General features: G+C 44.7%; 1 protein-coding gene and 1 long non-coding RNA gene across 8 annotated transcripts in view; one reads left to right on the forward strand and one right to left on the reverse strand.

Moving 5' to 3' along the window:
- The window catches only part of LOC140196126 (lipoma-preferred partner homolog), a 477,606-nt gene that overhangs the window by 409,509 nt on the left and 40,938 nt on the right, over positions 1 to 27,159 (forward strand). For all 7 annotated transcript variants that reach the window (XM_072254856.1, XM_072254853.1, XM_072254855.1 and 4 more), the window contains one exon: positions 8,259 to 8,428. In XM_072254856.1, coding sequence (XP_072110957.1) covers positions 8,259 to 8,428 — 170 coding nt within the window. The remainder of the gene's footprint in view (positions 1 to 8,258; positions 8,429 to 27,159) is intronic.
- LOC140196127 (uncharacterized) overlaps positions 1 to 27,159 on the reverse strand; it is a 74,361-nt gene that overhangs the window by 9,069 nt on the left and 38,133 nt on the right. The gene's annotated exons all lie outside the window — the stretch shown is intronic.

Raw genomic sequence — 27,159 nt, forward strand, 5'->3', positions numbered from 1 at the left:
CCCTCAGAGAACTGCAGCTGTTTATTGATACACTTTCTCCTGTTGTGAAAGGTCAAGTTCAAGTTCAGTTTATTGTCATCCAATTGGACACATGTATACCGCCAAATGAAGCAACGTTCCTCGGGACCAAAGTGTACATATAGCTCGCAGACAACACGTGAAGTAATATTACCACAAATAAATTTACAATATTAGGATGCATTATGAAACAAGATAAAAAGTAAGCAGTATAATGCTACTGGCACTTCATACATGACAAGACATGGGTGTTGACAGGAGATCAGCAGTCTGGGGGAAGAAGCTGTTTCCCGTATTAACAGTCCCTGTCCTAATGCTACAGTACCTCCCTGCCTGATTGTTGGGGGTCAAGGAGATTGTTGGACAGATGAGGGGGATCATTGACAATGCTAAAGGTCCTGCGTATGCAGCCTTCCTGATAAACATCTCTACTGGGTGGAAGAGAGACCCCAGTGATCCTCTCAGCATCCTCACAACCCCTTACAGGGACTCAAGCAACACACATCAAAGTTGCTGGTGAACGCAGCAGGCCAGGCAGCATCTCTAGGAAGAGGTGCAGTCGATGTTTCAGGCCGAGACCCTTCGTCAGGACTAACTGAGGGAAGAGTGAGTAAGGGATTTGAAAGTGGGAGGGGGAGGGGGAGATCAAAATGATAGGAGAAGACAGGAGGGGGAGGGATAGAGCCAAGAGCTGGACAGGTGATTGGCAAAAGGGGATACGAGAGGATCATGGGACAGGAGGTCAGGGAAGAAAGACAAGGGGGAGGGGGGGGAAATCCAGAGGATGGGCAAGAGGTATATTCAGAGGGACAGAGGGAGAAAAAAAAGAGTGAGAGAAAGAATGTGTGCATAAAAATAAGTAACAGATGGGGTACGAGGGGGAGGTGGGGCCTTAGCGGAAGTTAGAGAAGTCGATGTTCATACCATCAGGTTGGAGGCTACCCAGATAGAATATAAGGTGTTGTTCCTCCAACCTGAGTGTGGCTTCATCTTTACAGTAGAGGAGGCCGTGGATAGACATGTCAGAATGGGAATGGGATGTGGAATTAAAATGTGTGGCCACTGGGAGATCCTGCTTTCTCTGGCGGACAGAGCGTAGATGTTCAGCAAAGCGGTCTTCCAGTCTGCGTCGGGTCTCGCCAGTATATAAAAGGCCACATCGGGAGCACCGGGCGCAGTATATCACCCCAGCCGACTCACAGGTGAAGTGTTGCCTCACCTGGAAGGACTGTTTGGGGCCCTGAATGGTGGTAAGGGAGGAAGTGTAAGGGCATGTGTAGCACTTGTTCCGCTTACACGGGTAAGTGCCAGGAGGGAGATCAGTGGGGAGGGATGGGGGGGACGAATGGACAAGGGAGTTGCGTAGGGAGCGATCCCTGCGGAATGCGGGGGGGGGGAGGGAAAGATGTGCTTAGTGGTGGGATCCCGTTGGAGGTGGCGGAAGTTACGGAGAATAATATGCCATAGAGGGAGTACAGAGAAGGTTCACCAGATTGATTCCTGGGATGGCAGGACTTTCATATGAAGAAAGAATGGATGAACTGGGCTTGTACTCATTGGAATTTAGAAGATTGAGGGGGGATCTGATTGAAACGTATAAGATCCTAAAGGGATTGGACAGGCTAGATGCAGGAAGATTGTTCCCGATGTTGGGGAAGTCCAGAAGGAGGGGTCACAGTTTGAGGATAGAGGGGAAGCCTTTTAGGACCGAGATTAGGAAAAACTTCTTCACACAGAGAGTGGTGAATCTGTGGAATTCTCTGCCACAGGAAACAGTTGAGGCCAGTTCATTGGCTATTTTTAAGAGGGAGTTAGATATGGCCCTTGTGGCTACGGGGGTCAGGGGGTATGGAGGGAAGGCTGGGGCGGTGTTCTGAGTTGGATGATCAGCCATGATCATAATAAATGGCGGTGCAGGCTTGAAGGGCCGAATGGCCTACTCCTGCACCTATTTTCTATGTTTCTATGTTTCTATAATATGTTGGACCCGGAGGCTGGTGGGGTGGTAGAGGTGAGGACCAGGGGAACCCTATTCCTAGTGGGGTGGCGGGAGGATAGAGTGAGAGCAGATGTACGTGAAATGGGGGAGATGCGTTTAAGAGCAGAGTTGATAGTGGAGGAAGGGAAGCCCCTTTCTTTAAAAAAGGAAGACATCTCCCTCGTCCTAGAATGATAGTGGAGGAAGGGAAGCCCCTTTCTTTAAAAAAGGAAGACATCTCCCTCGTCCTAGAATGAAAAGCCTCATCCTGAGAGCAGATGCGGCGGAGACGGAGGAATTGCGAGAAGGGGATGGCGTTTTTGCAAGAGACAGGGTGAGAAGAGGAATAGTCCAGATAGCTGTGAGAGTCAGTAGGCTTATAGTAGACATCAGTGGATAAGCTGTCTCCAGAGACAGAGACAGAAAGATCTAGAAAGGGGAGGGAGGTGTGGGAAATGGACCAGGTAAACTTGAGGGCAGGGGGAAAGTTGGAGGCAAAGTTAATAAAGTCAACGAGTTCTGCATGCGTGCAGGAAGCAGCGCCAATGCAGTCGTCGATGTAGCGAAGGAAAAGTGGGGGACAGATACCAGAATAAGCACGGAACATAGATTGTTCCACAAACCCAACAAAAAGGCAGGCATAGCTAGGACCCATACGGATGCCCATAGCTACACCTTTAGTTGGAGGAAGTCCCTTACGGGGACTTGCTGTCAGATGTCTTGCAATTCCCGTACTGGACGGTGATGAAGCTGGTCAGGACACTCTCGATGGTGCTCCTGTAAAGATTGGTTAGGGTGGGGTGGAACTTCGTGTGCTTTCAGTTCACAGCTGGCTACCTCTGCCGAGAGGGGAAGCGGCTGCCAGGGCTGCTGCAGAGCTTGGATTCTCTCAACCACTGCACTTTTCCAAGTCAGGAATGTTTTTCCAAGACACTTCCGTGGTCTGGCAGTGTTCCAGTGTTTCTAGGGAGAACACTTCAGCTGTTTGCCAGTTTGTGTTGCTGGAGACCAGTCTATTATTGGCCGACCAGGGAAGCTGAAGTCACCGTGAGACCAATCAGATAAGCAGCAGGGCTAGACCATTCAGCCCATTGAGTCTGCTCCCCCATTCCAACATGACTGATTTATTATCCCTCTATACCCAATTCTCCTGCCTTCTCCCCGTAAACTTTGATGCACTGACTAATCATGAATCTACCAACTTTAAGTATGACTTGGCCTCCACAGCTGTCCATGGCAATGAATTCTACACATTCAACACCTTCTGGCTAAAGGAATTGCTCCTCATCTCTGTTCTAAGTGGACGTCCCTCTATTCTGAGGCTGAGCCCTCTGGTCTTGGACTCCCTCTCCACATCCACTCTTATCTAGGCCTTTCAACATTTGATGGGTTTCAATGAGTTCCCTTCAATGAGTTCAGAGATGCTCTTCGGCATGCTTGTTGTAATGCTTGTTTATCTGAGTTACTATCACCTTCCTATCATTCTTGAACCAGTCCGGCCATTCTCCTCTGACCTCTCTCGTTTTTTGCCCACAGAACTGTCACTCACTGGATGTTTTTTGCTTTTCGCACCATTCTATGTAAACTCTAGAGATGGTTGTGCCTGAAAATCCCAGGAGATCAGTTTCTGAGATATTCAAACCACCCCATCTGACACAAACAATTATTCCATGTTGGAAGTCGCTTGAATCACATTTCTTCCCATTCTGATGTTTGGCCTGAACAACAGCTGAACCTCTTGACCATGTCTGTATGCTTTTATGCATTGAGTTGCTGGCAAATGATTAGCTGACTATATAATTGCATTGAGCAGGTGTATGTAATACAATGGCCACTGAGTATAAGTGCTTTACAGAGAGTGGTGGGTGCATGGAACACCCTGCCAGGGGTGATGGGAGAGGCAGATACAATAGGGACATTGAACAGATTCTTAGATAGGCACACGGATGATGGAAAAGTGGAGAGTTACGTGGGAGGGAAGGGTTAGATTGATCAAAGGGTACCTGGAACATAGAACAGTATTGTACAGGAACAGGCCCTTCGGCTCACAATGTAGTGCCAAACTATTTAAATTTGTAATCAAAAGGCCAACTAAAGTAATCTCTTCTGACCTCACCATGTCTATATACATTTTCCTCACATTCATGTGACTATCTAAACATCTTTTAATAGTCCCTGATGTATATGAGCATATAGAAATTAAGAAAGAGGATGTGCTGGAGCTTTTGAAAGGCATTAAGTTAGATAAGTCACCGGGACCGGATGAGATGTACCCCAGGCTACTGTGGGAAGCGAGGGACAAGATTGCTGAGCCTCTGGCGATGATCTTTGCATCATCAATGGGGAAGGGAGAGGTTCCAGAGGACTGGGGGGTTGTAGATGTTGTTTCCTTTTCAAGAAAGGGAGTAGAGATAACGCAGGAAATTATAGACCAGTGAGTCTGACTTCAGAGGTGGGCGAGTTGTTGGAGAAGATCCTGAGAGGCAGGATTTATGAGCATTTGGAGAGACATAATCTGATTAAGGATATTCAGCATGGCTTGACAAGGGCAGGTCATGCCTTATGAGCCTGACTGAATTCTTTGAGGAAGTAACAAAACACATTGATGAAGGTAGAGCAGTGGATGTAGTGTATATGGATTTCAGTAAGGCATTTGATAAGGTTCCTCATTCAGAAAGTAAAGAGGCATGGGATCCAAGGAGACTTTGCTTTGTGGATTCAGAATTGGCTTGCCCACAGAAGGCTAAGGGTGGTTGTAGATTGTTCGTTCTCTGCATTAGGTCGGTGACCAGTGGTGTTTCTCAGGGATCTGTCTGGGACCTCCTCCTCTTTGTGATTTTTATTAATGACCTGGATGAAAAAGTAGAAGGGTGGGTTATTGATGACACAAAAGTTGGGGGTGTTGTGGATAGTCTGGGGTATTGTCAGAGGTTACAGAGGGACATCGTTAGGATGCAGAACTGGGCTGAGAAGTGGCAGATGGAGTTCAACTCAGATAAGTGTGAAGTGATTCATTTCGGTAGGTCAAATTTGAAGACAGAATATAATATAGATGGTAAGACTCTTGGCAGTGTGGAGGATCTGAGATATCTTGGGGTCTATGTCAATAGGACACTCAAAGCTGCTGCACAGGTTGACAGTGTTGTTAAGAAGGCATATGGTGTGTCGGCATTCATCAACCGTGGGATTGAGTTCAAGAGCCGTGAGGTTATGGGTATATAAGATCTTGCTCAGACCCCACTTGGAGTACAGTGTTCAGTTCTGTCACCTCACTACAGGAACGATGTAGGTACTATAGAGAGAGTGCAGAGGAGATCTACAAGGGTGTTGCCTGGATTGGAGAGCATGTCTTATGAGACTAGGTTGAGGATACTTGGCCTTTTCTCCTTTGAGCAACGGAGGATGAGAGGTGAGTTGATAGAGGTGTATAAGATTATGAGAGGCATTGATCGTGTGGATAGTCAGAGGCTTTTTCCCAGGGCTGAAATGGCTAACACGTGGGGGCATAGTTTGAAAGTGCTTGGAAATAGATCTGAGGGGATGTCAGAGGTAGGTTTTTCACACAGACAGTGATGGGTGCGTGGAATGGACTGCTGGCGGTGGTGGTGGAGGCAGATACAATAGGGTCTTTTAAGAGCCTCTTAGCTAGGTATATGGAGCTTATAAAGATAGAGGGCTGTGCGCTGGGGAAATTCCAGGCAGCTCCTAGAGTTTGTTACATGGTCGGCATAATGTTGTGGGCCGAAGGGCCTGTAATGTGCTGTAGTGTTCTGTGTATCTGCCTCTAGCACCCCAGCAGTGCATTCAAAGTTCAAAATAAATGTATTATCGAAGTACATATATGATACCATATACAGCCCTGAGATTTGTGTTTTTTGTGGGCATACACAGTAATTCCAAGAAACATCATAAAATCAATGAAAGACTGCACCCAACTGGACTGACAACCAATCAGTGTGCAAAAGACAACAATCTGTGCAACAAAAGAAAAAGAAGAAAGAGTAATAATAGTGTAAATAAGCAATATCATAGAGAACGTGAGATGAAGAGTCTGTGATATGAGTCCATAGGTTGTGAGAACACTTCAGTGATGCATCAAGTGAAGTTGAGTGAAGTTATCCCCTCTGGTTCAGGAGCCTGATGGATGAGGGGTAACAACTGTTCCTGAACCTGGTGGTGTGGGTCCTGAGGCACCTGTACCTTCTTCCTGATGGCAGCAGTGAGGAGAGAGCATGGCCTAGGCGGTGGTGGGTGGTGGTTGTCTCCTTGCTGACAGATGCTGTTTTCCTGCAACGACACTTCGTGTAGATGTGCTCAATGATAGTGAGGATGTTACCTGTGATGGACTGGGCTGTATCCACGACTTTTTGTAGGATTTTTCATACAAGGACATTGATGGTTCCATACCAAGCTATAATGCAACCAGTCAATATACTGCCCACCACACCTCTATAGAAGTTAGTCAAAGTTTTAGATGTCATGCCAAATCTTCTCAAGTTTGTAATGAAGTAGAGGTGCTGCCGTGCTTTCTTCATAATTGCACTTACGACTTGGCCCAGGACACAGCCTCTGAAATGATAATTTCGAGGAAGTTAAAGTTGCTGATCCTCTCCGCCAATGAGGACTGGCTCACGGATCTCTGGTTTCCTTCTCCTGAACTCAATAATTAGCTGGCATTGAGTGAGAGCTTGGTATGACACCACTCAGCCAGATTTTTAATCTCCCTCCTATATGCTGATTTGTCACCACCTTTGATTTGGCCAATAACAGTGGTGTTGTCAGTAAAATTAAATATGCATTCCAGACACCCAGCACCCTCTGTGTAAAAAATTGTCTCTCACATCTCCTTTGAATTTACCTCCTCTCTCCTTAAATACATGCCCTCTGGTATTAGACATTTCAACCCTGGGGGAAAGATAGTATCTGTCTACCCTATCTATGTCTCTCATAACCTTATGAATCCCTATCCGATCCTCCCTCAGCCTCCACTGCTGCAGAGAAAACAACCCCAGTTTGTCCAGCCTCTCGTTATAGCACGTGCCCCCTAATCCAGGCAGCACCCTCTTCAAAGCCTCAACATCCTTCCTGTAGTGGAGTGACCAGAACTGTGTGCAATACTCCAGATGTGGCCAAACTAGAGTTTTATAAAGCTGCAACATAACTTCCTGACTTTTGAGCAGGTTAAATGTTTGGCACAGCATTGTGGGCTGAAGGGCTTCCGCTGTCTTATGATGTTCGATGTCCTGTGAGAGTTTCATGGAGAGAGCACAGAGAAGCTGAGCTGTACTGTAGTGCATTGCTCTAACAAGTCTTCAGTTCCCACTGCTGTTTGTAAGGAGTTGGTACGTTCTCCCTGTGACTGCGTGGGTTTGCTCCGGGTGCTCCAGTCCGAGTACATACAGGTTGGTCACATGGGTGTAATGAGGACACCTTCACACAGCGATGCTTCAAAAATCTATCATCACCCAGGACATGCCCTCTTATTGCTGAAATCAAGCAGGAGGTCCAGGAGCCTGAAGATACACTCAACGATTCAGGAGCAGCCTCAGATTTCTGAATGGATGATGAACCCATGGACACTACCTCACTATTTTCCCTCTTTTTTGCACAACTTATAGTACTTAATTTTAATTTTTAATATATTTTTCTCACTGTAATTATAGTTACCTTATTATAGGTTGCAATGTACTGCTGCTGCAGAACAACAAATTTCAGAACATATACTAGTGATAGAGTCATGGCAAATCTCAGCACAGAAACCAGCCTTTGGCCCATCTAATCCCTGCCAACCTTTTAAACTGCCTACTCCCATTGATACTTATCCTAGTTCTGATTCTGAATCCAATTGAATGGTGCAGGCTCATTGGGCCAGAAGGTGTCCGATTCGGAATCAGAACCAGCTTTATTATCACTGACATATATCGTGAAATGTGTTGTTCAGAACCATACATAAAAAAATGACTAGAGGTTTCAACAAGAATTGTAAAAATGTAAATAAATAAGCAGAAAAGAGGACAAATGAGATGTACTGTTGCTGGGTTATATGGGGCTGTAGCTATCAACTCAGGTGCCACGGAAGCACAATATTCCGGAGTTCAGAGTTCAATTCCAGTGCCTCTGGAAGGACTTTGTACATTCCCCCACATGACTGCGTGAGTTTTCCCAACATGAGATAAATAAATAAAATGGGAAAGAGGACAGTTCCTTGTGTTGATTGTCCCATGCCAGGCTGCCGTATTTATGGCAAACTGTCTTTTTGCAGGCCAGTGTGTGCGCTGTGGGGAGAGTGTCATTGGGGATGGAGCTGGCTGTACCGCCATGGACCAAGTCTTCCACGTGGATTGCTTCACCTGCGTGACCTGCGGCCACAAGCTGCGAGGACAGGCCTTCTACGCGGTGGAGAAGAGGTCTTACTGTGAGCCCTGCTACATTGTGAGTGCAAGACAACTGTTCATGCTGTGTGGGTGTGGGGGAAGGAGACACACCAGGCAGCCCAAGCCGCTGTCTCCATTGCCGCACTCTCTGCAGTGTGATCATCACCTGACTGTACACATATACAACCAAACAAAACAGCGTTCCTCCAGACCACAGTCAATATAGTCACCTGACTGTACACATATACAACCAAACGAAACAGCGTTCCTCCAGACCACAGTCAATATAGTCACCTGACTGTACACATGTACAACCAAACGAAACAGCGTTCCTCCAGACCACAGTCAATATAGTCACCTGACTGTACACAGATACAACCAAACGAAACAGCGTTCCTCCAGACCACAGTCAATATAGTCACCTGACTGTACACATATACAACCAAACGAAACAGCGTTCCTCCAGACCACAGTCAATATAGTCACCTGACTGTACACATATACAACCAAACGAAACAGCGTTCCTCCAGACCACAGTCAATATAGTCACCTGACTGTACACATATACAACCAAACGAAACAGCGTTCCTCCAGACCACAGTCAATATAGTCACCTGACTGTACACATTCACAACCAAACGAAACAACATTCCTCCAGACCACAGTCAAGTTTATAGTCACCTGACTGTACACATATACAACCAAACGAAACAACGTTCCTCTAGACCACAGTCAAGTTTATAGTCACCTGACTGTACAGATATACAACCAAACGAAACAACGTTCCTCTAGACCACAGTCAAGTTTATAGTCACCTGACTGTACACATATACAACCAGATGCAACGACATTCATCCAGACCATGGTATACCCACCCTCCTTTAAAATACAAACCCCATTTCCAGAAAAGTTGGGATATTTTCCAAAATGCAATAAAAACAAATTCTGTGATATGTTAATTCACGTGAACCTTTATTTAACTGACAAAAGTACAAAGAAAAGATTTTCAATAGTTTTACTGACCAACTTAATTGTATTTTGTAAACATACACAAATTTAGAATTTGATGGCTGCAACACACTCAACAAAAGTTGGGACAGAGACACGTTTACCATTGTGTTACATCACCTTTCCTTTTAATAACACTTTTTAATCGTTTTAGAACTGAGGATACTAATTGTAGTAGATTTGCAATTGGAAATTTTGTCCATTCTTGCTTGATATAAGACTTCAGCTGCTCAACAGTCCGTGGTCTCCGTTGTCTGATTCTCCTCTTCGTGATGCGCCATTCATTTTCAGAGTCAATGGTAGCTTCACATACATGCAACTCACCCATGCCGTGGGCACTGATGTACCCCCATACCATCACAGATGTTGGCTTTTGCACCTTTCGCTGATAACAATCTGGATGGTCGTTTTCATCTTTGACACGGAGAACTCGACGCCTGTTTTTTCCAACAACTAGCTGAAATGTGGACTCATCTGACCACAGCACACGTTTCCACAGTCTTTCGGTCCATCTAAGATGAGCTCAGGCCCAGAGAACTTGCCAGCGTTTCTGCATGGAGTTGATGTATGGCTTCCTCCTTGCGTAATGCAGTTTCAAGTTGCATTTCTAGATGCAGCGACGGACTGTGTTGAGTGACAATGGTTTTCCGAAGTACTCCCGAGTCCAGGTGGCTATAATTGTCACAGTAGCATGAATTCTGAATTCTCTGAATCTTTTCACAATATTATGTACTGTAGATGTTGAAAGATCTAAATCTCTGCAATCTTGTGTTGAGAAATGTTCCTTTTGAACTGACTAACAATTCTGTCACGAATTTTGGCACAAAGGGGTGAGCCACGACCCATCCTTGCTTGCAAAGACTGAGCCTTTGATGGATGCTACTTTTACACCCAGCCATGATACCTCACCTGCTACCAATTAGCCTGCTTAATGTGGAGTCTTCCAAACCGGTGTTACTTGAATATTCTGTGCACTTTTCAATCTTATTTTAACTCTGTCCCAACTTTTGTTGAGTGTGTTGCAGCCATCAAATTCTAAATTTGTGTATATTTAGAAAATACAATTAAGTTGGTCAGTAAAACTACTGAAAACTCTTTCTTTGTACTTTTGTCAGTTAAATAAAGGTTCATGTGAATTAACATATCACAGATTTTTGTTTTTATTGCATTTTGGAAAATATCCCAACTTTTCTGGAAATGAGGTTTGCAGTAGGAAGGCAGCAGAAAGGAATTCTAGACCAGTTAGCCTGACCTCAGTAGTGGGAAGATGTTGGAGTCAATTTTAAGGATGAGGTTATGAGCATTTGGTGATGCAGAACAAGATAGGGCAAAGTCAACGTGGTTTCCTTCAGGGAAAGGCTTGCCTGATGAACCTGTTGGAATTTTTTTGAGGAGATTACAAGTAGGATAGATAAAGGGGATGCAGTGGATGTTGTATATTTGGACTTTCAGAAGTCCTTTGACAAGGTGCCACACATGAGGCTGCTTATCAGTTGAGAGCCCATGGTATTACAGGAAAGTTACTGGCATGGTTAGGACATCGGCCAGTTGGTAGGAGGCAGTGAGTGGGAATAACAGGATCCTTTTCTGGTTCGCTGTCAGTGACTAGTGGTGATCTGCAGGGATCGGTTTTGGGCCTGTTTCTTTTTATACTGTATATCAATGATTTAGATGATGGAATAGATGGCTATGTTGCCAAGTTTGCAGATGACACGAGGATTGGTGGAGGGGCAGGTAGTGTTGAGGAAAACAGGTAGGTTGCAGAAGGACTTAAACAGATTAGGAGAATGGGAAATGAGATACAATGTTGTAAATGCATGGTCATGCACTTCGGTAGTAGAAATCAATGTGAGGAAGACACATGTAATGTTAGCATTCATTTCAAGAGGTCTAGAATACAAAAGCAGGGATGTGATACTGAGGCTTTATAAGGCACTGGTGAGGCCTCACCTCGAGTATTGTGTACAGTTTTGGGCTCCACATCTAAGAAAAGATGTACTGGCATTGGAGAGAGTGCAAAGGCGGTTCAGAAGGTTCATTCCAGAAATGAAAGAGTTATCATATGATAGAATATTTGATAGCTCTTGGTCTAAACTAGCTGGAATTTAGAAGGATGGTGGGGGGGGGGTCTCTTTGAAACTTTGGGAATGCTGAAATGCCGAGACAGAATAGACGTGGAAAGGATATTTCCCATGATGGGAGAGTCTAGGACAAGAGGGCACATCCTCAGGATAGAGGGGCGTCCATTTAAAACAGAGATGTAGAGGAATTTCTTTAGCCAAAGGGTGGTGAATTTGTGGAATTTGTTGCCACAGGCAGCTGTGGAGGCCAGGTCATTGAGTGTATTTAAGGCAGAGATTGATAGATTCTTGATTGGACACAGTATCAAAGGTGGGGGAGTGGGGCTGAGGAGGGGAAAAAAGGATCAGCCATGATTGAATGGCAGAGCAGACTCTATGGGCCAAATAGCCTAATACAGCTCCTATGTCTTATGGTCTTTTGGTCTAAAACATATACACAGCACATAAAACAAAATATTACCATAAATAATAAAATATGATTCAAAATACATGCAGAAAGCAGCACAGGTAAAGAGTAATCAGCTCGCAGTCCTAGTGACGAGACCTCGGTGGTGGCAGGGTATTCATTAGTCTCACAGTCTGACAGTCCTGGTCCTGATGCTCCTGTACCTCCTTCCTGAAGGTAGTGACAAGCTGTGCCAGGTTAATTGGGGAGCAATGATGGACAGCAACCTTGAGGTCTTGCCAGAGATATTCAATCGGGTTAAGTCAGCACTCTGACTGGGCCACTCAAGGACATCAACTTTCTTCATTTGAAGCCACTCCATGATCCACACTCTGGCAATGTGCTTTGGATCATTGCCCTACTGAAAGACGAACTTCCTCCCAGTTTAAGATTTCTGGCAGATGCTAGCAGGGTTTTATCCAGGACCTCTCTGTATTTAGCAACAGTCATCTTCCCATCAATCCTGACCAGATTTCCAGTCCTTGCTGCTGAAAAACAACCAAAAAGCATGATACCACCTCCACCATACTTTATATAGGGTACCTGGCATAATGCCACCTCCACCATAGTGACGGGGTACCTGGCGTAATGCCACCTCCACCATAGTGACGGGGTACCTGGCATAATGCCACCTCCACCATAGTGACGGGGTACCTGGCATCATGTTGTGCAAAGCTAATAGAGACTTATCCAAAAAGAATACTGACTGTAATGGTTGTGAGAGGTAGTTCAACTAAGTGCTGAGCAAAGGGATGAATACCCTTGAGCTGCTGACATTTCAGCTTTTGAATTTTTAGTTTTTTATGCTTTACAGTTTTCCCTGTTTTTGGGCTCTACTGTGAAAAGGAAGGAGCATGTGATTCGCAATTAAAAATTCTCAGTTAAATTGATCAAAACCCCTGGTTGTATACTCATTTATATGAACAAAGGGTTTGGAGCTGAATACTTTTACAAGGAAGTGGAGGTGATGCTAGAGAGGTTTGTAAAACTATGAATGACAGAGACAGCATTGGTAGTCAATGTCTTTTTCCCACACCCCTCCCATCCGTAGATAGGATTGGTAGTCAGTGTCTTTTTTCCCAGCACCAGAAAGATTTCCCACACCCCTCCCATCCATGTACCTATTCAAACTTCTCTTAAATGTTGATATCAAATCCACATTGTCACCCCCTGGCAGCTTGTTCCACACACTCACCACTCTCTGACTGAAGAAGTTCCCTCTCATGTTCCCCTTAAACATTTCACCTTTCATCCTTAATCCATGACCTCTAGTTCTGGTCTCATGCAACCTCAGTAGAAAAAGCTTGCTTGCATTTACCTTATCTATATCCCTCATAATTTTGTATACCTCTATCAAATCTCCTCTCAATCTTCTACACTCTGAAGAATAAAGTCCTAACCTATTCAATCCTTTCCTATAACTCAAGTTCTGATTTATTATCCCTCTCAACCCCATTCTCCTGCCTTCTCCTCATAACCTTTCCTGACCTGACTAATCAAGAACCTATCAACCTCCCCTTTAAATATACTCAATGAACTGGCCTCTGTAGCAATGAATTCCACAGATTCACCACCCTCTGACTAAAGCAAATTCTCCTCATCTCTGTTCTAAATAGATGTCCCTCTGTTCTGAGGCTGTGTCCTCTGGTCTTAGACTCTCCCCAAATCCACTTACCTAGGCTTTTCAATATTCGATTGGTTTCAATGAGATCCCTCTCATTCTTGTCAACCCCAGTGAGTGCAGGCCCAGAACCCTCAAGCATTCCAGATATATTAACCCTTTTATTCCTGGAATCATTCTCATGAACCTTCTATGGATCCTGTCCAATTCCAGCACATCTTTTCTTAGATAAGGGGCCCAAAACTGCAAGTCTATATGTGAATATCCTTCTGTTGTTAGACCAATTTACCTAGCAATCAGTGCAAGACGTGTGAGGTAATCAGCTATCTTATGTATTGATATTTTCAGTGTTTTTGTTATTATTGTGTTCTTTATCTTGTTGTGTTTTTTTGTGCTGCATCGTATCCAGAGTAACAATTATTTCATTCTCCTTTACCTTGTTTACTAGAAATGACATGAAACAATCTTGAATCTTTTACAGTATTGTATTATCCCTCACCCTTCCAGCTCCAACTCTCTCTTTCCATCCACTGTCACTTTCCTCTCTTTCCTCTTTTCCATTTGGAGAGGCAGTGGATGTCGTTTACTTGGATTTTCAGAAGGCATTTGATAAGGTGCCACACCTGAGGCTGCTTAACAAGATAAAGTCCAATGGTGTTACAGGAAAGATACTGGCATGGATAGTGGAATGGCTGACCGGCAGGAAACAGAGAGTGGGAATAAAGGGGCCTTTTCTGGTTGGCTGTCGGTGACTAGTGGTGTTCCTCAGGGGTTAATACTGGGACTGCTACCTTTCACATTGTTTGTCGGTGATTTAAATAATAGCACTGATGGCTTTGTGGCAAAGTTTTCAGATGATACGATGATAGGTGGAGGGGTAGGTAGTGCTGAGGAAGCAATGCGATTGTAGGAGGATTTAGACAAATTGGAAGAATGGGCAAAAAAGTGGCAGATGGAATGCAGTGTTGGGAAATGTACCATAATGCATTTTGATGAAAGGAGCAATAGTGTGGACTATGGGCAGAAGGTTCAAACATCAGAGGCAAAGGGGGACTTGGGTGACCTTGTGCAAAACTCCCAGAAGGTTCATTTACAGGTTGAGTCTGTGGTAAAGAAGGCAAATGCAATGTTGGCATTTATTTCAAGGGGAATAGAACATAAGAACAAGGAGATAATGCTGAGCCTTTATAAGACACTGGTCAGGCCGCACTTGGAGTATTGTCAACAGTTTTGGGCCCTGTATCTCAGAAAGCATGGGTTGTCATTGGAGAGAGTCCAGAGGAGGCTCATGAGGATGATTGGGGGGAATGAAGGGGTTAACACATGAGGAATGTTTGACAGCTTTGGGTCTGTACTCACTGGAATTTAGAAGAATGCGAGGGATCTCATTGAAACCTACGGAATGTTGAAAGGACTAGATATGGTGGATGTGGAGAGGATGTTTCCTATGGTGCAAGTATCCAGAACTAGAGGGCACAGCCTCAAAATTGAGGGGTGACCTTTGAGATCAGAGGTAAGGAGGGATTATTTTAGCCAGAGAATAGTGAATCTGTGGAATGTTCTGCCACAGACTTTGGTGGAGTCCAAGTCTGTGGGTTTATTTAAAACGGAAGTTGATAGTTTCCTGATCGGTCGGGGCATCAAATGATATGGCGAGAAGGCAGGTGTGTGGGGTTGAGTGGGATCCGGGATCAGCCATGGTGGAATGGCGGAGTGCACTCAATGGGCTGAATGGCCTAATTCTGCACCTGTGGTCTGATGGTCTTGGATGTGATATGTCTTTGAGGGTACAGTGGATTTTCAGTTAATTGGGCCATTGGTTAATTGGGGCATCCACTTATTTCAGACAACTCTTAAAAAAACAAATCAAGGAAGTATCCAGGATTCCCTTCATTTATTTAGGACACTATGCCACTTAACTGGGACAGGAGACTGTTGCCCAGCAGTTCCTAACTAGTGTCAGTCAATAGGACTCGTGTGGCCATTAGACTCCGCACCGTATACAGAGCAATCAGTTTTAAATCATGTTAGATGCATATTGTTGTGTTCAAAGAGCAGTGATTTGTGTCACTGATAGCTACCGATAAGTAAGCAGCAAGACAATTCAGAACTGTTTTGCTCTCCACAATTTCAAGCAGTCAGGCTTGAAGATGCCAGAAATGTCAGTGAAACAATTTCACCAATTCAAGAAGTTAAGAATTACAAAGAATTTAAAGGTATTGACAGTCATGTTGAAAGTTACAATGAAAATGAAGATTTGGTGGATGTGATAGTCAAAAGCATTGTATGAAGGCAGCCCATTATCTGCACTTAATGTTTGCACTGATTTTGTTCATTTACAGTCAATCAACAGCGTACAGCAGTGTACACAACGTACAGGGTGCAGCACTGTACACTGGATGAATTCCTCCGTTGATAACTATTAGGAACCAATACACAGTTTTATTTAACCAGCTGGTGATGTAGTGGTATCCGCGCTGGACCCAGCAAGTGTTCCCAGGTTCAAATCCGGCCAGCGCCCTGCAGGCTTCCCATCCGTGTTGGGTTCCGCGTTGAGCTAGCAACTCGGCCTCGTTAAAAACAGACAAGTGCTAAACAAGCAGCAAGGTTGCCACCCGATGTGCCACAAGGCGCAGAAAGGAACAACCACACAGTTTTATAGCAATATGGTAGTATTCTAATTTGTTCTGTATTTCATTTAAGTAGATAATTTGCCTGCTAGTTTGTCTTTTTATACCTTTTTAACTATTTGGATGAAACTTCGGCTAATTGGGCCAAAATGTACTGGTACTGATGTGTCCCAATGAAGTGGAATCTCTGTAAATGTTTGAGCTTAGTTAGCCCAGATGCCCTTTGTTCCACATCCTTTAAACTCTCAGAACATCTGTCACTGCCTTGCTTCAATCTCCACTTTACACATTTGGATCCCAGCAGCTGAGGAGCTGCCAGCTCTCAGCTCCCCCATTTTATTGGCTTTACGTCAAGTTTTGAACCTTTTAACAAACAGAACATATCAACCAGCTCAACAAAACAGTTTGGCGTTTGACACTTTAAAGCCTGCCTTCGCCCATGAAAATGCCTAACATATATATATGTAGGAAGGACATTGAGGCTTCGGAGCGGGTGCAGAAAAGGTTTACCAGGATGCTGCCTGTTCTGTAGTGAGGGGTTGGACAAACTTGGGTTGTTTTCTCTGGAGAGGCGGAGGCTGGGGAGAGATCTGACAGAGGGTTATAAGATAATGAGAGCCATTACTAGAGTAGACAGACAGAATCTTTTTCTCAGGGTTGTAACGTCTAATAGCAGAGGACATATATTTAAGGCGAGAGGGGATAATTTGAAAGGAGATGTGAGGTGCAAGTGTTTTAACAGAGAGTGGTGGGTGTCTGGAATGAGCTGCCTGGGGTGGTAGTAGAGGCAGAAACATTGGAGGTATTTAAGAGACGTTTAGATAGACACATGAATGTGAGGAAATTGGAGGGATATGGACATTGTGTAGGCAGAGGGGATTAGTTTAGTTGGCCATTTGATTAATTGTGGGCCGAATACTGTTCTGTTCTGTGATCTAAAATAAGTGAGATATAAACCTAGGCAAATACTGAAAATCTCCACACTCCTTTTTATAACTCAGTGAAGCCAAACATAACTCTTTTGCAGAGGAATCACACCTCACAGAGTGAACCCCCCACAACAGTTTAAGTGCTCTGACCACTGGATACTGTAAAGTGCATGCCAGATTTTTCTTTGCAATCTGAACTATATTTATACAGATCTTTTTATAGATCGGACTGTGGACGAACTATGGTTTGGAAGCTGTATCTCTGAGGTTCTGGGTTAACATGCTGGCAGGATTTTTTTTTTACTCGTCCCCCTTTTAACAACTGCTGCAATATTTTTTAAATTATCCATCTTGAAAGTGTGAATGGTACTGGCAACACTTCATGATTGCTCAATGTCATTTCCTGGCCACAAGTGTAAAGGAGAACAAAATAATTGTTACTCCAGATCCGATGCAGCACAAAAAAAGACACAATAATAATAAAAACACAAAAAATATAAATACATAAGAGTTTATATTCATAGATTGATTGTATGTCCATAAAGTGACACTAGACACAGGAGTGTCTGTACATAAGGTGACCGACATGAAATGATAAAGTAGTGGTGGTTGGGGGTGTGGGGGGGCGGGGGGTTGAGGAGTTGATGGGTGGAGGAGTTGATCAGCCTTACTGCTTGGGGAAAGGAACTGTTTTTGAGTCTGGTGATCTTGGCGTGGTTGCTAGACAGCCTCCTGTCTGATTGGAATGGAAGTTTAGGGTCAGATATGATATCTAGGATCGGAGTTGCATATAGGCCCAGAATGGATAAAGAAGAGGTGCCCATTTCTTCCGTCAGGCCAATGCAAGTTTACCTATATTAATTTGCACTTCTTGATATGGCAACTGCTCTACCTGTAAAATGGATTTGATAGGGTCTTCCAAGAGACTCCTGGATAGGTACATGGAGCCTTGAAAAATAGAGGGCTATGGGTAACCCGAGGTAATTTCTAAAGTAAGTACATGTTTGGCAAAGCATTGTGGGCCAAAGGGCCTGTATTGTGCTGTTGGTCTTAGAAACATAGAAACATAGAAAACCTACAGCACAATATAGGCCCTTCAGCCCACAAGGCTATGCCAAACATGTCCTTACCTGAGAAATTAGCTAGGGTTACTCATAGCCCTCTATTTTTCGAAACTCCATGTACCTATTCAGGAGTCTCTTAAAAGACCCTATCATATCCACCTCCACCACAGTCAACAGCAGCCCATTCCACACACTCATGACTCTCTGCGTAAAAAAACTTACCCCTGATATCTCCTCTGTACCTACTTCATGCTAGCCATTTCATTCCTGAGAAAAAGCCTCTGACTATCCACATGATCAATGCCTCTCATCATCTTATACACCTCTTTCAGGTCACCTCTCATCCTCCGTCGCATTACGGAACTGGAGCTGCAGCTCGATGACCTTCATCTGGTCAGGGAGAGAGAGGAGTTGCAGGCAGGTGGTCACGCCGGGGCCATGGGAGGCAGACAAATGGGTCACGGTTAGGAGGGGGAAGGGGAAGAGTCAGGTAATAGGGAGTACCCCGGTGGCTGTGCCCCTTAACAATAGGTACTCCTGTTTTAGTACTGTTGGGGAGGACAGCTTACCCGGGGGAAGCGACAGTGGCCGTGCCTCCGGCACAGAGTCCGGCCCTGTGGCTCAGAAGGGTAGGGCAAGGAAGAGGAGGGCAGTTGTGATAGGGGACTCGATAGTAAGGGGGTCAGATAGGCGATTCTGTGGACGCAGTCCAGAGACCCGGATGGTAGTTAGCCTCCCTGGTGCCAGGGTCCGGGATATTTCTGATCATGTCCAAGATATCCTGAAGTGGGAGGGTGAGGAGCCAGAGGTCGTGGTACATATAGGTACCAATGACATAGGTAGGAAAAGGGATGAGGTCCTGAAAGGAGAATATAGGGAGCTAGGAAGGGAGTTGAGAAAAAGGACCGCAAAGGTCTCGGGATTACTGCCTGTGCCACGCGACAGTGAGAGTAGGAATGCGATGAGATGGAGGATAAATGCGTGGCTGAGGGATTGGAGCAGGGAGCAGGGATTCAAGTTTTTGGATCATTGGGACCTCTTTTGGCGCAGGCGTGACCTGTACAAAAAGGACGGGATACAGTTGAATCCTAGGGGGACCAATATTCTGGCAGGGAGATTAGCGAGGGCTACTGAGGTGACTTTAAACTAGAATGGTTGGGGGGTGGGAATCAAATTAAAGAGGCTAGGCGTGAGGAGGTTAGTTCACAACAGGGGGATGGGAACCAGTGCAGAGAGACAGAGGGGTGTAAAATGAGGGTAGAAGCAAAAAGTACTATGGAGAAAAGTAAAAGTGGCAGGCCGACAAATCCAGGGCAAGCATTAAAAAGGGCCACTTTTCAAAATAATTGTATAAGGGCTAAGAGAGTTGTAAAAGAGCGCCTGAAGGCTTTGTGTGTCAATGCAAAGAGCATTCGTAATAAGGTGGATGAATTGAAAGTGCAGATTGTTATTAATGATTATGATATAGTTGGGATCACAGAGACATGGCTCCAGGGTGACCAAGGATGGGAGCTCAACGTTCAGGGATATTCAATATTCAGGAGGGATAGACATGAAGGAAGGGGAGGTGGGGTGGCGTTGCTGGTTAAAGAAGAGATTAACGCAATAGAAAGGAAGGATATAAGCCGGGAAGATGTGGAATCGATATGGGTAGAGCTGCGTAACACTAAGGGGCAGAAGACGCTGGTGGGAGTTGTGTACAGGCCACCTAACAGTAGTAGTGAGGTCGGAGATGGTATTAAACAGGAAATTAGAAATGTGTGCAATAAAGGAACAGCAGTTATAATGGGTGACTTCAATCTACATGTAGATTGGGTGAACCAAATTGGTAAAGGTGCTGAGGAAGAGGATTTCTTGGAATGTATGCGGGATGGTTTTTTGAACCAACATGTCGAGGAACTAACTAGAGAGCAGGCTATTCTGGACTGGGTTTTGAGCAATGAGGAAGGGTTAATTAGCAATCTTGTCGTGAGAGGCCCCTTGGGTAAGAGTGACCATAATATGGTGGAATTCTTCATTAAGATGGAGAGTGACATAGTTAATTCAGAAACAAAGGTTCTGAACTTAAAGAGGGGTAACTTTGAAGGTATGAGACGTGAATTATCTAAGATAGACTGGCAAATGACACTTAAAGGATTGACGGTGGATATGCAATGGCAAGCATTTAAAGGTTGCGTGGATGAACTACAACAATTGTTCATCCCAGTTTGGCAAAAGAATAAATCAAGGAAGGTAGTGCACCCGTGGCTGACAAGAAAAATTAGGGATAGTATCAATTCCAAAGAAGAAGCATACAAATTAGCCAGAGAAAGTGGCTCACCTGAGGACTGGGAGAAATTCAGAGTTCAGCAGAGGAGGACAAAGGGCTTAATTAGGAAGGGGAAAAAAGATTATGAGAGAAAACTGGCAGGCAACATAAAAACTGACTGTAAAAGCTTTTATAGATATGTAAAAAGGAAAAGACTGGTAAAGACAAATGTAGGTCCCCTACAGACAGAAACAGGTGAATTGATTATGGGGACCAAGGACATGGCAGACCAATTGAATAATTACTTTGGTTCTGTCTTCACTAAGGAGGACATAAATAATCTTCCAGAAATAGTAGGGGACAGAGGGTCCAGTGAGATGGAGGAACTGAGCGAAATACATGTTAGTAGGGAAGTGGTGTTAGGTAAATTGAAGGGATTGAAGGCAGATAAATCCCCAGGGCCAGATGGTCTGCATCCTAGAGTGCTTAAGGAAGTAGCCCAAGAAATACTGGATGCATTACTGATAATTTTTCAAAACTCGTTAGATTCTGGACTAGTTCCTGAGGATTGGAGGGTGGCTAATGTAACCCCACTTTTTAAAAAAGGAAGGAGAGAGAAACCGGGGAATTATAGACCGGTTAGCCTAACGTCGGTGGTGGGGAAACTGCTGGTGCCAGTTATCAAAGATGTGATAACAGCACATTTGGAAAGCGGTGAAATCATCGGATAAAGTCAGCATGGATTTGTGAAAGGAAAATCATGTCTGACAAATCTCGTAGAATTTTTTGAGGATGTAACTAGTAGACTGGATAGGGGAGAACCAGTGGATGTGGTATATTTGGACTTTCAAAAGGCTTTTGACAAGGTCCCACACAGGAGATTAGTGTGCAAACTTAAAGCACATGGTATTGGGGGTAAGGTATTGATGTGGATGGAGAATTGGTTAGCAGACAGGAAGCAAAGAGTGGGAATAAACGGGACCTTTTCAGAATGGCAGGCGGTGACTAGTGGGGTACCGCAAGGCTCAGTGCTGGGACCCCAGTTGTTTACAATATATATTAATGACTTGGATGAGGAAATTAAATGCAGCATCTCCAAGTTTGCGGATGACACGAAGCTGGGTGGCAGTGTTAGCTGTGAGGAGGATGCTAAGAGGATGCAGAGTGACTTGGATAGGTTGGGTGAGTGGGCAAATTCATGGCAGATGCAATTTAATGTGGATAAATGTGAAGTTATCCACTTTGGTGGCAAAAATAGGAAAACAGATTATTATCTGAATGGTGGCCGATTAGGAAAAGGGGAGGTGCAACGAGACCTGGGTGTCATTATACACCAGTCATTGAAAGTGGGCATGCAGGTACAGCAGGCGGTGAAAAAGGCGAATGGTATGCTGGCATTTATAGCGAGTGGATTCGAGTACAGGAGCAGGGAGGTACTACTGCAGTTGTACAAGGCCTTGGTGAGACCACACCTGGAGTATTGTGTGCAGTTTTGGTCCCCTAATCTGAGGAAAGACATCCTTGCCATAGAGGGAGTACAAAGAAGGTTCACCAGATTGATTCCTGGGATGGCAGGACTTTCATATGAAAAAAGACTGGATGAACTGGGCTTGTACTCGTAGGAACTTAGAAGATTGAGGAGGGATCTGATTGAAACGTATAAAATCCTAAAGGGATTGGACAGGCTAGATGCAGGAAGATTGTTCCCGATGTTGGGGAAGTCCAGAACAAGGGGTCACAGTTTGAGGATAAAGGGGAAGCCTTTTAGGACCGAGATTAGGAAAAACTTCTTCACACAGAGAGTGGTGAATCTGTGGAATTCTCTGCCACAGGAAACAGTTGAGGCCAGTTCATTGGCTATATTTAAGAGGGAGTTAGATATGGCCCTTGTGGCTACGGGGGTTAGGGGGTATGGAGGGAAGGCTGGGGCGGTGTTCTGAGTTGGATGATCAGCCATGATCATAATAAATGGCGGTGCAGGCTCGAAGGGCCGAATGGCCTACTCCTGCACCTATTTTCTATGTTTCTATGTTTCTATCAGTGGTTGGGAAAGTGTTGGAGTCTATTATTAATTATGAGGTTTCGGGGTACTTGGAGACTAATGATAAAATAAGTCAAAGTCAGCATGGTTTCTGTGAAGGGAAATCTTGCTGACAAATCTCTTAGAGTTCTTCAAGGAAGTAACAAGCAGGGTGGACGAAGGAGAGACAGTGAATGTCATTTACTTGGATTTTCAGATAGCATTTGATAAGGTACCACACATGAGGCTCCTTAACAGGATAAAATCCTATGGTGTTACAGGAAAGATAGTGGCATGGATAGAGGAATGGCTGACGGGCAGATGGCAGCGAGTGGGAAGAAAAGGAGCCTTTTCCGGTTGGTTGCCAGTGACTAGGGGAGTTCCTCACTATTGGGACTGCTACTTTGCACATTGTTCGACAAGGATTTAGAATAATGGATTGGGTGGCTTTATGGCAAAGTTTGCAGATGATACGGAGATAGGCAGAGGGGTAGGTAGTGTTGAGGAAGCAATGCAATTACAGCAGGACCTAGACAAATTGGAAGAATGGGAGAGAAGTGGCAGATGGAATACAGTGTTGGAAAATGTATGATGATGCATTTTGGTAAAAGGAGCAATAGTGTGGACTAGTATCTAAATGGGGAGAAGGTTCAAACATCAGATGTGTAGAGAGACTTAGGAGTCCTCATGCAAGACTCCCAGAAGTTAAATTTCCAGGCAGAGTATGTGGTAAAGAAGGGAAAAATTGGCATTAATTTCAAGGGGAATAGAATATAAAAGAAAGGAGATAATGCTGAGCCTTTATAAGACACTAGTCAGGGCCACATTTGGAGTATTGTCAGTGGTTTTGGGCCCCATATCTCAGAAAGGATGTGTTGTCATTGGAGAGAGTCCAGAGGAGGTTCAGGATTCTGGGAATGAAGAGGATTAAAATATCAGGAGCGTTTGGCAGGTTTGAGCCTGCTCTCGTAGAAACATAGAAACATAGAAAATAGGTGCAGGAGTAGGCCATTCAGCCCTTTGAGCCTGCAGCACCATTCAGTATGATCATGGCTGATCATCCAACTCAGAACCCTGTATCAGCCTTCCTTCCATACCCCCTGATCCCTTTAGCTACAAGGGCCATATCTAACTCCCTCTTAAACATAGCCAATGAACTGGCCTCAACTGTTTCCTGTGGCAGAGAATTCCACAGATTCACCACTCTCTGTGTGAAGAAGTTTTTCCTAATCTTGGTCCTAAAAGGCTTCCCCTTTATCCTTAAACTGTGACCCCTCGTTCTGGACTTCCCCAACATCGGGAACAATCTTCCTGCATCTAGCCTGTCCAATCCCTTTAGGATTTTATACGTTTCAATAAGATCCTCCCTCAATCTTCTAAATTCCAGCGAGTATAAGCCTAGTCGATCCAGTCTTTCATCATATGAAAGTCCTGCCATCCCAAGAATCAATCTGGTGAACCTTCTTCGTACTCCCTCTATGGCAAGGATGTCTTTCCTCAGATTAGGGAACCAAAACTGCACACGATACTCCAGGTGTGGTCTCACCAAGGCCTTGTACAACTGCAGTAGTACCTCCCTGCTCCTGTACTCGAATCCTCTTACTATGAATGCCAGCATACCATTCGCCTTTTTCACCGCCAGCTGTACCTGCATGCCCACTTTCAATGACTGGTGTATAATGACACCCAGGTCTCGTTGCACCTCCCCTTTTCCTAATCGGCCACCATTCAGATAATAATCTGTTTTCCTGTTTTTGCCACCAAAGTGGATAGCCTCACATTTATCCACATTAAATTGCATCTGCCATGAATTTGCCCACTCACCTAACCTATCCAAATCACCCTGCATCCTCTTAGCATCCTCCTCACAGCTAACACTGCCGCCCAGCTTCGTGACATCTGCAAACTTGGAGATGCTGCATTTAATTTCCTCATCCAAGTCATTAATATATATTGTAAACAACTGGGGTCCCAGCACTGAGCCTTGCGGTACCCCACTGGAGTTTGGAAGAATGCGGGGGCATCTCATCGAAACCTACCGAATGTTGAAAAGACTAGATAGGGTGGATGTGGAGAGGATGTTTTCTATGGTGTGGATATCCAGAACTAGAGGGCACAGCCTCAGAATTGAGGGGCAACCATTTAGAACAGAGGTAAGGAGGAATTATTTTAGCCAGAAGTAGTAAATCTATAGAATGCTCTGTCACAGACTGCAGTGGAGGCCAAGTCTATATTATATATTTAAGGTGGAAATTGGTTATTACCTGGTTGATCAGGGCATCAAAGGATTGGGCGAGAAGGCAGGTGTAAGGGGTTGAGTGGGATCCTGGATCAGCATGATGGAATGGCGGAGTGGATTCAGAGGGCTGAATGGCCTTTTTCTGCGTTTTATGGTCTTATGGTCTAAAAGCAAGGATGTAATGTTCAGGTTTTATAAGGCATTGGTCAGACCGCACTTGGAGTATTGTCAACAGTTTTGGACCTCTTATCTAAGAAATGATGTGTTACCATTGGAGAGGGTCCAGAGGAGTTTCATGAGAATGAATCCGGGAATAAAAATGGTAAGGTATGAGGAGCGTTTGATGGCTCTGGGCCTGTACTCACTGGAGTTTAGAAAAATGAGGAGAGATCTCACTGAAATCTATCGAATATTGATAGGCCTAGATAGAGAGGATGTTTCGTAGAGAGTCTTGGACCAGGGGGCACTGCCTTCAGAGCAGTGGGACATCGCATTAGAAAATAGATGAGGAACTCCTTTATCCAGGGGGTGGTGAATCTGTGGAATTCATTGTCACAGACCGCTGTGGAAGCCAAGTCATTTGGTAAATTTACAGTGGGTGTTAATAGGTTCTTGATTAGCCAAGGCATCAAAGGCTACGGGAAGAAGGCAGGAGAATGGGGTTGAGAGAGAAAATAAATCATCCATGATGGAAATGTGGAGCACACACAATGGGCCGAATGGCTGGCAACACATACAAAATCCTAGAGGAACTGAGTAGGCCAGGCAGCATCTGTGGAAAACAGTACAGTTGACATTTCAGGCTCAGACCCCTCATCAGAACTGAACAAAACAGATGAGGAGTCGGGGGAAGGGGAGGAAGGGTCTCAAGGCGATAGGTAAAACTGGGGAGGGTGGGGAGGGCTGAAGTTAACAGCTGGGAAGTTCATTGATGGAAGAGATACAAGGCTCTACCTTCATAGTTTTTTGTTACATCCTCAAAGAATTCAGTCCTGCCCATAAGGCACGACCTGCCCTTGACAAAACCATACTGACTATCCCTAATCAGAATATGTCTCTAAATTTTCATAAATCCTGCCTCTCAGGATCTTCTCCAAAAACTTGCCCACCACTGAAGACAGACTCACTGGTCTATAATTTCCTGGGTTATCTCTACTCCCTTTCTTGAAAAAGGGAACAACATTTGCAACCCTCCAATCCTCCACTACTTCACCCGTCCCTATTGATGATGCAAAGATCACTGCCAGAGGGTCAGCAATCTCCTCCCTTGCTTCACGCAGTAGCCCGGGGTATATCTCATCCAGTCTCAGTGACTTATCTAACTTAATGCTTTTCAAATGCTTCAGCACATCCTCTTCTTAAAGTGAAAAGTCCATAAAATAAAGGAGCAGAATTAAGCCATTTAGCCCATTGAGTCTGCTTACCATTTCATCATAACCCCCTCTGCCCAAATCTCCTGCCTTCTCTCTATATACCTTCATGCCCTGACCAATCAAGAATCTATCAACCTCTGCCTTAAGTATACATAAAGACCTTGCCTCCACAGCCATGTAGTGTATATGGATTTCAGTAAGGCATTTGATAAGGTTCCCCATGCAAGGCTCATTCAGAGAGTAAGGAGGCATGGTATACAAGGAGACCTTGCTTTGTGGATCCAGAATTGGCTTGCTCACAGAAGGCAAATGGTGGTTGTAGGTGGTTCGTATTCTGCATGCAGATCAGTGATCAGTGGTGTTCCACGGGGATCTGTTCTGGGACTCTTCCACTTTGTAATTTTTATAAATGACCTGGATGAAGAAGTAGAAGGGTGGGTGAGTAAAGTGTGCCGATGACACAAAGGTGGGGGTGTTGTGGACAGTCTGGAGGATTGTCAGCGGTTATAGTGGGACATCGATAGAATGCAGAACTGGGCTGAGAAGTGGCAGATGGAGTTCAACCCAGATAAGTGTGAAGTGGTTCATTTTGGTAGGTCTAATTTGAAGACAGAATATAGTATTAAAGGTAAGACTCTTGGCAGTGTGCAGGATCAAAGAAATCTTGGGGTCCTTGTCCATAGGACACTCAAAGCTGCTGTGCAGGTTGACAGTGTTGTTAAGAAGGTGTATGGTGTGTTGCCATTCATCAACCATGGGATTGAGTTCAAGAGCCATGAGGTAATGTTACAGCTATATAAGACCTTAGTAAGATTGCACTTGGAGTACTGTGTTCAGCTCTGGTCACCTCACTACAGGTAGGATGTGGATAATATAGAGAGAGAGTGCAGAGGAGATTTACAAGGATGTTGCCTGGATTGGGGAGTATGCCTTATGAGAATAGGTTGAGTGAACTTGGCCTTTTCTCCTTGGAGTGATGGAGGATGAGAGGTGACCTGATAGAGGTGTATACGATGATGAGAGGCATTGATCGTGTGGATAGACAGAGGCTTTACCCAGGGCTGAAATGGCTAACACAAGGGGACATAGATTTAAGGTGCTTGGAAGTAGGTACAGAGGGGGTGTCAGCAG

Source organism: Mobula birostris, chromosome 4 (genome assembly GCF_030028105.1).
Source record: "Mobula birostris isolate sMobBir1 chromosome 4, sMobBir1.hap1, whole genome shotgun sequence".
NCBI lineage: Eukaryota > Metazoa > Chordata > Chondrichthyes > Myliobatiformes > Myliobatidae > Mobula > Mobula birostris.